Source organism: Camelus bactrianus, chromosome 11, assembly GCF_048773025.1.
Source record: "Camelus bactrianus isolate YW-2024 breed Bactrian camel chromosome 11, ASM4877302v1, whole genome shotgun sequence".
NCBI lineage: Eukaryota > Metazoa > Chordata > Mammalia > Artiodactyla > Camelidae > Camelus > Camelus bactrianus.
The window spans coordinates 16,214,586-16,226,960 of record NC_133549.1 but is presented as its reverse complement, the minus strand read 5'-3'; the positions used below and the strand labels follow the sequence as shown (position 1 = coordinate 16,226,960).

At 57.4% G+C, this 12,375-nt stretch overlaps 1 protein-coding gene across 1 annotated transcript; it reads left to right on the top strand.

The window, feature by feature from the left end:
• Positions 1-320: 320 nt before the first annotated feature.
• On the top strand, positions 321-5,820 carry LOC105067452 (olfactory receptor 287-like). The gene has a single exon (XM_045514682.2). It carries the CDS (start codon positions 4,036-4,038, stop codon positions 5,011-5,013), a length of 978 nt encoding a protein of 325 aa, XP_045370638.2. The 5' UTR covers positions 321-4,035; the 3' UTR covers positions 5,014-5,820.
• The last annotated feature ends 6,555 nt before the right edge of the window (positions 5,821-12,375 follow it).

The following is a 12,375-nucleotide window of genomic DNA, read 5'->3' as shown; positions in this document are numbered from 1 at the left end:
CAGGACTCCAGGCCTGGGTACCCCATGACTAACAGCCCATAGCCCGGCCCAGGCCGTGCATCCAACTCCCTGCACCCTGGTGTGCCCTACATGTGTGCCCCGGAGCCCTGAGGGTGGGCTCTCCCACCCAGCCTACAGTAGCTCCTCTTTTGAGTCATAGCCTCCTCCTATCCACACTGAGCTGGGGGGCCCCACCTGAGGGAGCAGCCTGGCCAGGGGGGATCAGGCAGGAAATAGCCCCCAGCCTAGGGGTCCTGGAGCAGCAGTTCCTAGAGGGCTTGGGTGGGAGGGGGAGGGGGGTGGTCTATCAACCTGTGGGATAGACCTTGCCCTGTTTACAGAGGGGATGCTAAGAGCACCCAGTATCCAGTGTGCAGCAAGGCCACACCCAGGGGTGCCTGGGGCTGCCGTCCCGCAGGTGCTCTTGTGGTGGGCCCTGGCGCAGGGCCCTGGGAGACACGCCAGTTGGGGGCTGGCCCTGCATCGGCTGCAGTCGGGTTGGGGTGAGAAGTGGTTGCCAGGTGCAGCACGAGGACAAGGGCCCCTCAGGAAGCCAGGCGTCACCAGGGACGCCTCCTCTTGGGGCCCCTCCCAGGGCCAGGCTCTGCCAGCTGCATAATTGGCTAGAGGGTCCTGGCAGGCCTGAGCCCCAGGGAGGCCGGACGGAGGGCAGAAGAAGCGAGCGTCAGAGGGCTGCCTGCTGGGCATGGGGCTCACCCTGCTGCTTGCCCGGTGGTGGGTGGGCAGGTCAGGGTCGTCCAGGGCTGGGAGTCGTCCTCACTGCCCTGAAGTGGGGCACTGGCTGTCTGGGCTGTGAGCCGGGGCCCCTGTGGCCTTACGTCTGGGCTCCTGGCCAGCACATGAGCTGACAGCCAGCGGGGCTCAGTGGAGACGCTGCCCCGGAGGAGGTAGGGTGGCAGGTGAGGCATGGCCACAATCTGAGCTGAGGATGGCGGCCTGGGGACAACAGCAGAGGCGTGCTGGCTTCCTGCCCACAGGCCGGGGCTGTTCCCCACCCAGCAGGGCCAGTGCTGATCTTGCTGAGGCCCAGAGCCAGGGCTGCATGGACAGAAGAGTTTGCAGAGTTAAGGCCCAGGCAGTAGGCTGAGGGACGGCACTGAGGTCCTGTGCTGGTGGTCGGTCAGGGCCCCTTCTGGGCAGCCAAGGTCCACCTTCTGGCCAAGGCTATGGACTTGCCAGGGAAGCATGAAGGTTTTGGCTGCTCCCTGTGGGTCCAGAGCAGTCCATGTCCCCTGTTCCTCTTGCCATGTGTCCAGAGGAGGTGGACAGCAGAAAGGAAGTGACTCAGCCAACAGGGGACCTTCATAGGCCAGTCAGAGGGTCAGCTGGCCAGAACCAGCACTCCTACCCAGAGTGACCCTGTCTGGAGGGTCTTGGTGTCTTGTGCTCAGCCTCCTGGCCTCCAGGTTGTTTCAGGAGGATGTGACCTGCAGCCTCCTCAGACCCCTTGGGTGAGTGACCCCTGCATCACGCCGCGTCTCCACAAGCTGAGCTGCGGGTAGATTTCCTCATCCCTCTCCCGTAGGACCCCTCCCCCCATAGTCCCGTCTTCTGAGCCTCAAGAGACCCTTGCAAGACGTGGAGGATTCTGTGTCCTCATTGCCTGTGCACGAGCCACACATGCACACGGGAGAGCAGGCCAGCTGTCCTCCCCTCCAGGGCACAGGAGGACCTGCCCACTAGCTGCACAGGGGAAATTCGGGCAGGAGGGCTCTCAGAGCCCCCAGGCAAGGCAGGCTTTGCAGAGGTGTCTTTCTCTCCGTCTCAGTGGTGATCTGCAAGAGCGAAAACGGCTTTCTAAAGGAGAGGCTTATCTGGAGTCAGGGCTGAGGAAAGTAGGGGAGTTCCCAAAGGTGAGGGCCCAACATCCAGGCAGCTCCTGCTCGTGGTCCTGTGCGGCCTGGGGGCCGCAGGGCCCAGGGCTGGGGAGCAGCGCTGAGGACCCAGGCCCCAGTGCAGCTTGGCAGGGGTCTGCGCCCAGCCAGGTGTTCAGAGGAGGGCAGGCAAAGACTCTCACCCTCAGGACAGAGCACCATGGCCAGAGGAGGGGCGCTGTCCTTCCGGGACAGGGCCCATGGTGGCCCCACTCCTGGGACCTGGGCAGGGGCACTAGCCTTGACTGCACTGCCGCAGACGCTCCTCTGGAGTTTTGCTTTGGTCTGAGCGCCAACTGCACAGCTCCTGGCCCGAGCAGGTGTCCTGTGGACGTGGCTGGAACATGCGTCACTTTCTCTGGCTCTGATTAAGGACAGCTGCACTGGCTGTACTGCGGTGCTGGGGACGGGATGCAGCCACGTGTGTCGGGGGCCATAGCTGGTGCATTAAGAGCATGCAGACTGTGACCTGCTGATGCAGGAGGCACAAGCCACCCCAGAGGGCTGGCAGGTGGCTCCCTCCGCGCCTGAGTTCTCGCTCTGGGGAAGTGAGAACCCCATGTCTTTCTGAGAAGGTGCAGGTTCTATACCGCACCCAAAGGAAGTAGAGGCACAAGGTTTATTGCTTACAGATCCCACACTGGGGTGGGGAGGATGAGGCCAGGGAAGGGCAGTTCTCAGTCCAGGTCTCGAGCGAGCAGTAGGTGGACAGCAAGGGTAGGAAGCGCCCATCACTCATGAGGTGGCTGGGGCTGAGGCCAAGTTAGTACTTTGCGGCTGGACTCTGAGGGGTTAAAGACGTTCTGGAAAAGCAAAGCAGGAACTTGGGCTAAAAACCCTAGGCTCCTTCCTGATCCGTGTCCAGACTCTGGTGTGAGCAGGGTGGTCACACTGTGAAATGCCTGGGCATCAGTGGCTGTTTTCCATTCACATGAGGGACCCCAAATGCATCAGGAATGGGGGTGAGTGCTCCACAGTTACAGGGCTGATCCAGGTAGTGAGGGTGCACACACGTCTGCACAGCAGGTGAGTGTGCATGCTGTGTCCACGGGCGTGTGGTGTGTGCACGTACGTGTGCGCGCACATGGGCGTGTGAGTGACCGTGTGCGGTGTGTGAAGGGCCACGCAGCACAAGGGGGCAGGCCGAAAACCGCATCTGTTGCAGTGGCTTCTGAGCAGTGACCCCTTTCCCCTAGAGGTCCAGCATCTGGACAGGTAGGGCGAAGCCTTTAGTGGCCCGGTCCCACCTGCCTCCCTGCGGCTGCTGGTTCTGGGCTCGTGTCCGCGGGGTCGAGGCGCCCCTCGGCCCGGCCCCTCCCTCGGAATGTCGTCAGGGCGGCGCTGTGACCGGCCAGTGGGCGGCATGGCGCTGAGCTCCAGGTCCAGCCGCGGGTTCCGAGAAGGCGGGGAAGCGCCGCGGGTCTGTGCGCGTCTCCCCTTAACCCTCCTCCCTCCAGCCCTGACCCCGCATCCCGCGTCCTGCACGTCCCGCCCCCTCGCTTCCCAGCCGCTTGCCGACCTCCCCTTGCCGACCCCAGCTTCCGGCCAGGAGGGGGCGCTGGTGACACAGGTGTTTGCGATTTCACGTTTCGGGGCACCTGGCTTCCCAGCTGAGGAATAATCAGGTGACAGCCCGGGGCGAGAACTGGGTCCCCACGGGCTACCCTGAAGGTTGTGGTCCTGTTTCCGGGGGGCTTTTCTGGCACAGTGATAGGAATTCTTCCCTAGGAATCAATCTGTGTTGGACGAAAATGCTAAAAATCAGGCCATTCATAATTTCATTTGTGAAAACTTGACACTTACTGTCCTTTCTCAGGCATCTCGAGTCTAGAATAAAGATACACCCCACCCCCATGTGACCAGAACCTAGAATAAGGACTCCAGGTGAAGCAGCCAGGAACCTGCGTCCCCGCAGTGCTCTGAGCCGGCTCGCTCAGGGCAGTTTAACGCCCCGGAGGCAGCTCATGACCATGGCCCGCTGGCTCCCACAGGAGGCTAGGCCCAGCTGGGGTCCTGGGACTATAGGGCAAGCCGAGTAGAGCCCAGAGAGAGCCGAGCAGGGCGGCCCTCTTTTCCTGAGCCCCCAGGGAGGGTTTCCAGCGGGAGGTCCCTCTTACTGGTCTGTGTCCCTACAGTGCTCATGGTCTGGGGCCGCAGCCAGAACCTGTCCACCCAGGGGCAGTTCGTCCTGCTGGGCTTCCCGGGGCCACGGGGCCTACAGGTTGGGCTCTTCCTGCTGTTCCTGGTCAGGTACGCGCTCACGGTGGCTGGGAACCTGGCCATCATCACGCTGGTCAGGGCGCACCGGCACCTGCAGACGCCCATGTACTTCTTCCTCTGCAACCTCTCCTTCCTGGAGATCTGGTTCACCACGGCCTGCGTGCCCAAGACCCTGGCCACCTTCGCCTCGCAGAGCGGAGCCATCTCCTTCGCCGGCTGTGTGGCACAGATGTACTTCGTCTTCTCGCTGGGCTGCACCGAGTACTTCCTGCTGGCGGCCATGGCCTATGACCGCTACCTGGCCATCTGTCTGCCGCTGTGCTACGGCAGCATCATGACGCCCAGCCTCTCTGCCCACCTTGCCCTGGGCTCCTGGCTGTGCGGCTTCTCTGCCATCACAGTGCCAGCCGCCCTCATCACCCGCCTCTCCTTCTGTGGCTCCCGCATCATCAACCACTTCTTCTGCGACATCACGCCCTGGATTGTGCTGTCCTGCAGCGACAGGCGGCCGGTGGAGCTGGCGTCCTTTGGCATTGCCTTCTGCGTCATCCTGGGCTCCTGCTTCATCACGCTGGTCTCCTACGCCTACATCATCGTCACCATCGTCGGGATCCCCTCGGCCCAGGGTCGGGGCAGGGCCTTCTCCACCTGCTCCTCCCACCTCACAGTGGTCCTCATCTGGTACGGCTCCACTGTCTTCCTGCACGTGAGGACCTCGGTGGAGAGCTCGCTGGACCTGACCAAGGCCATCACCGTGCTCAACACCATCATCACCCCGGTGCTGAACCCCTTCATCTACACCCTGAGGAATAAGGATGTCAAGGAGGCTCTGCAGAGTTGGATGTGGGGGAAGTGGGCCCCTGGGGACCACTCTGCACAGCTGAAAATGGCACTCTGATGTCACCAAGTGCAGGAGGGACCATTGGGCAGTCCAAGGAGGCAGCCCCCATCCCAGCCTGGGAGTTTCTGTTCTTCTCACAGGCCTTGCCAAGTAGTGCTTCAGCCCCTGGGGTTTCAGACACAGATCCTGGAAGGGAAATGGGGACACACAGTCCCCCAGAAGCACCACGTGTACATACAGACACCCACCGCCCACAAGTACTAGGGGTGGGACCAGCCTGTGAGTCCCCGCCTTGGTCTGGGCCTTGGAGGGGCTGATGGCTGTCGTTAGTGAAAAATTGGCTGTCCTGTACCTCAGACTTCTTCCCAACGCCGATACCTGCAGCCTCCTGAGCTGTCCCTCCAGGCGGCCAGAGGAGGTTATCCACAGAGGGGAGAACTCAGAGGAACAGGGTGTAAACCTCTAGGAAAGCCCAGCAGCCTGTGGGCTGTTTGGGATCAGTGTGTGGGTTTGGGAGCCTCAGAACACAGACACCAGGGCTCACACCCTCCTGGAGTCTGGGATCTACTGGCCTCAGAGGGAGGGGGCTGGGTGCGTTTTGTGAGTGGCTAAGTCCCGGGAGGCCCTCGGGGGTCCAGAGCCTCTGTGAGGGGCCAAAACTGGCCCAGCAGCCCACCCTGACTTATTCTTGGAGCAGCATGCATGGAGTTGGAAACCATCTCTGAAGCTGTGTGTGTGGGTTTAACCCTCTCCAGCATGACTTGGGCAAGTCACGAAACCACTCTGACCCTCTGTATCTTCATCTGTCCATGGGGACTGTGAAAGTGCAATCTCATGGAGCCCCTTGAACAATAAATGAGCTGATGTGTCTCAAGTGCTGCTGTGGTTACTGCCGTTTTCATACTTAGCAGAGGGAACAGCACAGGCCGTCCCTTGTCTCTCTCCTTTCACTTCACACACAGATTAGGCAGAACTGATGGGCGAGTGTCCTCCACCCTGTGTCCACCCCGATCGCCCAGCCACAGGGACCCTTGAAAGAACTCGACTCTCCTGCCCACTGATAGAAATTGAGGGTGACTGCCTGGACTCGGCAGGTGTGTGTGCACTGAGTTGCAGCCATGAGCTATCCGGGAGCTGTGGCCACAGTGTTCACCCAGGGCCGCAGGCGTGCCCCCTTGTCACCTAGGGAAGGCATGTGCTAGTTAAGCCAGCCAGGCCTGGCAGGGAGCTGAGCCCAGTGCCACTGTGCACAGTGTCCAGGCCGGGCCTGCCTGGTGATGCTGGTGCGCTCAGAGGGGTCTGTGGGGTGTCTGGGGAGTGGGAGCCTGCCACAGCTGGAGCACAGCAGCCTAGGCCTTCCTGTGGGTTTGCTGCCCCCCAGTCTCGCCTCAGGCCCCACTTCTGGAGCTCAGGGAAGAACCCCCACTTAAAACTGCACCCGGGCCCCCACCACCGGCCTGCGGTCCTCTTCACTGTGTTCATCATATGCGCTCTCCCCCAGACGGAAACGCCGGGCCAGGGGTGCTGATGGTTTATTCCCGCGGAGACCCAGGCCTACAATAAGTGGGCACCCACAGGTGTGAGGGACCCCAGCTGAGAAGCCATCTCCCACTGGTGTGAGGAAGACCGGATTCCCGGAGGTCCCAGTCCCCCGGGGCCAGAGCGGAAGGACACATTTATAGTTATCATGGCCAAGGACGCTTGTGTGGTCTTTGTGCTGTTGTGAAGTTATTTTCCCAATAATGATTTAAAGAATGTCCAAATTTAACGGGATCTGGCCTTTGATAAGCGGATGGGGTAAGTTACGAACTCGTCGAGTTAGCTGGTGCCCCTCCCCTCGAGGTCCCCTCCCCTCCTCGCCCCTCCCTTCCCTGTCCCTTCCCTTGCCTCACCCTCAACCCCCTTCCCTGAGCCCGCATCCTCAGCCAATCCCAGAGGGTTCCCCGAGGGCTCCTCTGCTCAGGGGGGTGGGCTCCGGCCCTCCTCGTCCGTCCTCTCTTGGGCGGGGGTGGGCGCAACCGCCAGGCGCCCTTGTCTGCAGGGCCCTGAGCGTGGCCTCGGGGCGGAGGTCGTCGCCCACGGAGACCGGACCTGACCGGAGCTCCCCGCAAAGGCTCCTGGTTCCTGGGCCGAGGACCGGAGCGGGCGGCACACCCGGAGGTCCCTCCGGGCCGCGGGGGCTGCGGTCCTCGGCTCCCTCCCTCCCGGAGGGAAGGCGTCCCCGGGGAGGACCGCGGGTCCCGAGGCGCCTCTCCGGGTTCCGGCGGCCGCGCCTGGCTGTTTCCCGGCCCGGAGCGCGGCGGAGGCTCGGTGCCCCTTCTCGGGTCGGGGAACTAGGTGGTCCTTGAAAGCCGAGGGGGGCGCCTTCTCTGGCCGTGGTTCACTGTGAGCGCAGGCTGCCGAGACGGCGCTGGGCCCGGACGCGGCGGTGGGGGGGGCCTTTGCGGTCGCCCGGCCCGCGGGGTCTGGGACCCGGGAGGAGGGCTCCGGGCGCGCGGCTCCGTCAGACCGCTTCGGTCCGCAGGCCGTTTCCTCACGCGAGTGGGCGGTGGGCACAGTGCGCCCTGCCGCCCCGGGGCTCGTCCGGGCTGCAAAGCGCTTCCCGTTAGGTGATCTTCGTGCAGTTTGTGACTCAAGATTCGGGTGAAGACCAGGCCTCCTCGGTGACCGGGTGCTGCCCGTGGACCTTCCTTTGAAAAGTCTGGGCTCCGAATCAGGCGTTGCTGGAAGAGCAGGGGAAAGCCACGGGTTGGAGAGGCTTGTCTCTCGCTCAGTTTGTGAACGCTGCCCGTTGTTACCGGGTCAGGCTTCAGTCTCTTCTCAGCCAAGCCGCCCTCACCTGGGGGTTTGTCGACAGTGTGCCCTGGGCTTCGGCTGCAGCCCCGGAAAATCGCGGGCCCTTTGGGCCCGCTTTGGGTCCGCAGGTTTCCTGGGTCCGCAGCAAGTCGGTGAAGGTGGGTTGAACTTTGGGCATTGTCTGCCATTTTCGTCCTCTTTTTTAGGTGAAAGGAATTCTAACAGTGACTTAAATCAATAGACTTATTTTATTTTATTTTAAAAATTCTTCCTGGATCAGGGACATATTGGCAGAATGAAACTTTGCACATACTCAGACACATAAATACATACGTATTGGCTGCATGAAATTAAAAAAAAATTAAACTGAAGTATAGTTGATTTACAGCGTTGTGTTAGTTTCAGGTGTGTATCTACGTAACAGAATATGTGTTCTTTTTCAGATTCTTTCCATCGTAGGTTATTACAAGATACTGAATACAGTTCCCTGTGCTGTGTAGTAGGACCTTGCTGCTCGTCGATTTTATATCCAGTAGTTGGTATCTGCTAATCCCGAACTCCTAATTTATCCCTCCCCCCTTTCCCCTTTGGTAACCGTAGTTTGTATGCTATGTCTGTGAGTCTGTTTCTGGTTTGTAAATAAGTTCATTTTTTTTTTTTCAGTTTCCACATATAGCTGATATCATGTGATACTTGTCTTTCTCCGCCTGATTTACTTCACTTAATATGATAATCCCCAGGTAGACTTTATTTTATTTTATTTTTTAACACCTTTATTGTGGTATGATTCCTATACAGTAAACTACACATATTTCAGATGTACAGTTTGATGAATTTTGGTAGATGTGTACACCAATGAAACCACCACCACAATCAAGACAGCTAACATTTCCATCACTCCCCCGAGGTGCAAATTTCAAATTCCCAATTTGTCCCTTCCCACCCACTTTCCCTGCTGGCAATCACAAGTTTGTTCTCTACGTTTGTGAATCAGTTTCTGCTTTGTAGATTAGTTCATTTTTTTTTAAGATTTCACATATAAGCAATATCATATGGCATTTTTCTTTATGTTTCTGGCTTCCTTCACTTAGAATGACAATCTCCAGGTCCATCCATGTTGCTGCAAATGGCATTTTTTTTATTCTTTTTTATGGCCGAGTAGTATTCCATTGTATGTGTACACCACATCTTTATCCAGTCAGCTGTCAATGGACATTTAGTTTCTTTCCATGTCTTGGTTATTGTAAGTAGTGCTGCTATGAACATTGGGGTTCTTTTAAAATTATATTTCCCACTGGATATGTGCCCAGGAGTGGGATTGCTGGATCATATGGTAAGTTTAGTTTTTAGGGAACCTCCATACTGCCCTCCACAGTGGCTGCTTCAATTTGCATCCCCACCAGCAGTGCTGTCAGGAGGGCTCCTTTTCCTCTACACCCTTGCCAGCATTTATCATTTGTGGACTTTTTATTTTTATTTTACTTTTTTTTGAAAAAGATCTTCACTTTTTTTTAAACTTTTTTTATTGAGTTATAGTCATTTTACAACGTTGTGTCAAATTCCAGTGTAGAGCACAATTTTTCAGTTATACATGAACATACATATATTCATCGTCACATTTTTTTTTTTTTTTTGCTGTGAGCTACCACAAGATCTTGTATATATTTCCCTGTGCTATACAGTATAATCTTGTTTATCTATTCTACATATGCCTGTCAGTATCTACAAAGTTTGAAATCCCAGTCTGTCCCTTCCCTCCTCCAGCCCCCTTGGCAACCACAAGCTTGTATTCTATGTGAATGAGTCTGTTTCTGTTTTGTATTTCTTTTCTTTTTTTTTTTAATTCTATATATGAGTGATCTCATATGGTATTTTTCTTTCTCTTTCTCTTTCTCTTACTTCACTTAGAATGACATTTTCCAGGAGCATCCATGTTGCTGCAAATGGCGTTATTTTGTTGGTTTTTATGGCTGAGTAGTATTCCATTGTATAAATATACCACCTCTTCTTTATCCAGTCATCCGTTGATGGACATTTAGGCTGTTTCCATGTCTTGGCTATTGTAAATAGTGCTGCTATGAACGTTGGGGTGCAGGTGTCATTTTGAAGTAGGGTTCCTTCTGGATATATGCCCAGGAGCGGGATTCCTGGGTCATATGGTAAGTCTATTCCTAGTCTTTTGAGGAATCTCTATACTGTTTTCCACAGTGGCTGCACCAAACTGCATTCCCACCAGCAGTGTTATCAGGAGGGTCCCCTTTCTCCACAGCCTCTCCAGCATTTGTCACTTGTGGACTTCTGAATGACGGCCACTCTGACTGGTGTGAGGGAAGACTGTGTCTCCTTGTCTCTCTGTGCCCTTGGCATGCTGTTCCTACTCTTGGGAGCACCATTCCCTCTTCTGCAGACACTGCATCCTTTTTCAAACCTCGACTTTTGGGTTGCCTCTCCCACCCTGGGCTCCCGGGAGCCCCATGTCCATTCCTGGGTACCTACAAAGCCTCAGGGTCACTCATGCTCACCACCTGCCAACTGCCTTCCCAACAAATGGCCTGTGGCTGCAGAACTCCACTGGCTTTGAGGCAGAACCTCTCCCAAGTGCGAGCTGGTGACTCAGGGCTGGAACTGGCCTCTGGCTTGTGGACCCAGCTGCGTCTGGACTTGGCTTCTTCTTGGACCATCTGGTCTGGACAGCCGTCTCTGAGCCTGTGATTAAGATGCCACACCCCTTAAGCTGTTTTAGATGACTCCTGACTCGGTCCCAAACCACCTATGGGGTGGAAGCAACACGCAATGCATCTTCCTGGCAAGAGGGTGCCATACTGTTTATCTGTCAGTATCGACTGGGGGGTATTTCAAGAGCCACACTTTGGACACATTAAGTCTGAGAGGCCAGAAGACATCTGAGCGATTTGAGGACAGATGGGAGGGAGCAGCTGGACACGGCTCTGGCCTTTAGGGGTACTTTAGAGGCATTTCAGTGAAGACCCCGGGACTGAGTGAGACCCCAAAGGAGGGGCTGAGGAGAGAAAAAAAATGATGGACAAGGAGCCCAGGGCCTCTGAACATGAGGGGCTCCAGCCCAGGAGACTGAGAGGAGGACCTCCAGGGAGGCGGTGAGCAGGTGACTCCGGTGCTGCTGATGGCGCCTTTGCCCCACACCCCAACTTGGCCATGGGGAGTCATTTTGGTGAGGTGATGGAGCTGGAGGCTTGTGAGAAGGTGAGTGGAGAGGGCACATGACCCCATCCAGGAGCCAGGACGTGGTGACAGCTGGGGGAGGAGGGGTTCTAACCTATGATGACATCCTCTCCTTTTTGGAAATGCCCAGGAATGAGGGCAAACTTGGCACTTTGGGAACCAGAGGAGGTGACTGCTGGAGTGCCCTCGCATCAGGTGAGAGTGGCCATTGGAGGAGACGCTCTGTGGGGCCTCCCGAGTCATGATGGGTGGGTGAAGGGTGGGACGGTTGAGACTTTCAGACCACTGCAGTAATCCCTTCAGGGCCTGGGGACACGTAGGCCCATGTCCCCTGGATCTATGGACACAGGATTCCTGTGCTCACACCCCAGAGGGATTTGGAGTGAGCAGCTTCAAGTCCACAGGCTGGAGCTCAGCTACAGCCGTCTCCCCAGGCAGGTGCTGGCCAGGCCCACCTGCTGAGACACCTGCTGGGGAGACACCTGCTGGATCAGGAGGCACCAGCCCTTTGTTGGCAGCAGGGCCCTGGGCTGCCTGGGTCTCTGCCTGAGATGGATTTCCACGCCTTGGTTCCCTAGCCTTCCTGCAGACGTAGTGACCCGAGTGACCCCGAGGCATTTCTAGGAGCAGGATGGCAGCAATGTCACCCTTGCTCCAGAGCTGACAGCTGGGGCAGCTCCTCCCCGTGAGGTTGTTCCCCAGCACAGCTCAGCAGCCTGTGCAGCTGCGCCTGGGTCACCTGCTTCTGAGTTGGCTCTTCCCTGACCTGCTCCACCCGAGGGACCATCTTTTACTCTGAGCCTTGTTTCTGAGAAAAAGTTTGTGCCCCTCAGGCAGCTGGGGAAACCTTCACAACCCTCTTGGTACCCAATCAGCTCAGAGTTCACCGAGAGTCCAGCCATCATGATGGGAGACTTTTTAGGCACTGGGAGGCCAATATGCTGCCTTCCCTGGGGCATCATTAGAAAGAAGCAAGGCGGGCTGGGCTGGGGGGCTGAGCAGCCCGTGGGGACAGCTGCCTTGCAGGCCTGGGGATCAGAGGGTGGGTGGTTCTGGCTCGTCAGGCAGTCAGGCACAGGGGAAGCTCTGGCGTGTCTCCACAAGGATGATGAGGACCGTCCCAATTAGTAAGGACATCAGACTCCCTCTGGGCTTCAGCTCGGAGGAGACAATTAATTTCGAATAAGCAATTACGTCTCGGGCAGGAGGTGCACCTCCTGAGAGCTGCGGTGTCTGCAGGGAGGCAGGATGGCAGGAGGGGCACTCTGATTAGAGACCTGGGCGAGGTTTCTTCCTCCTGGCATCTGCCCAGCAGAGGGAGGACTTCCCGTCCTCAGCAGCCACCTGGCTCCCTGGTCTCTCTGGATTTTCCTGCACAGAGTCTTCCTGCCCCACTGGCTTCTCACAGGGTCTGCAGGCCGC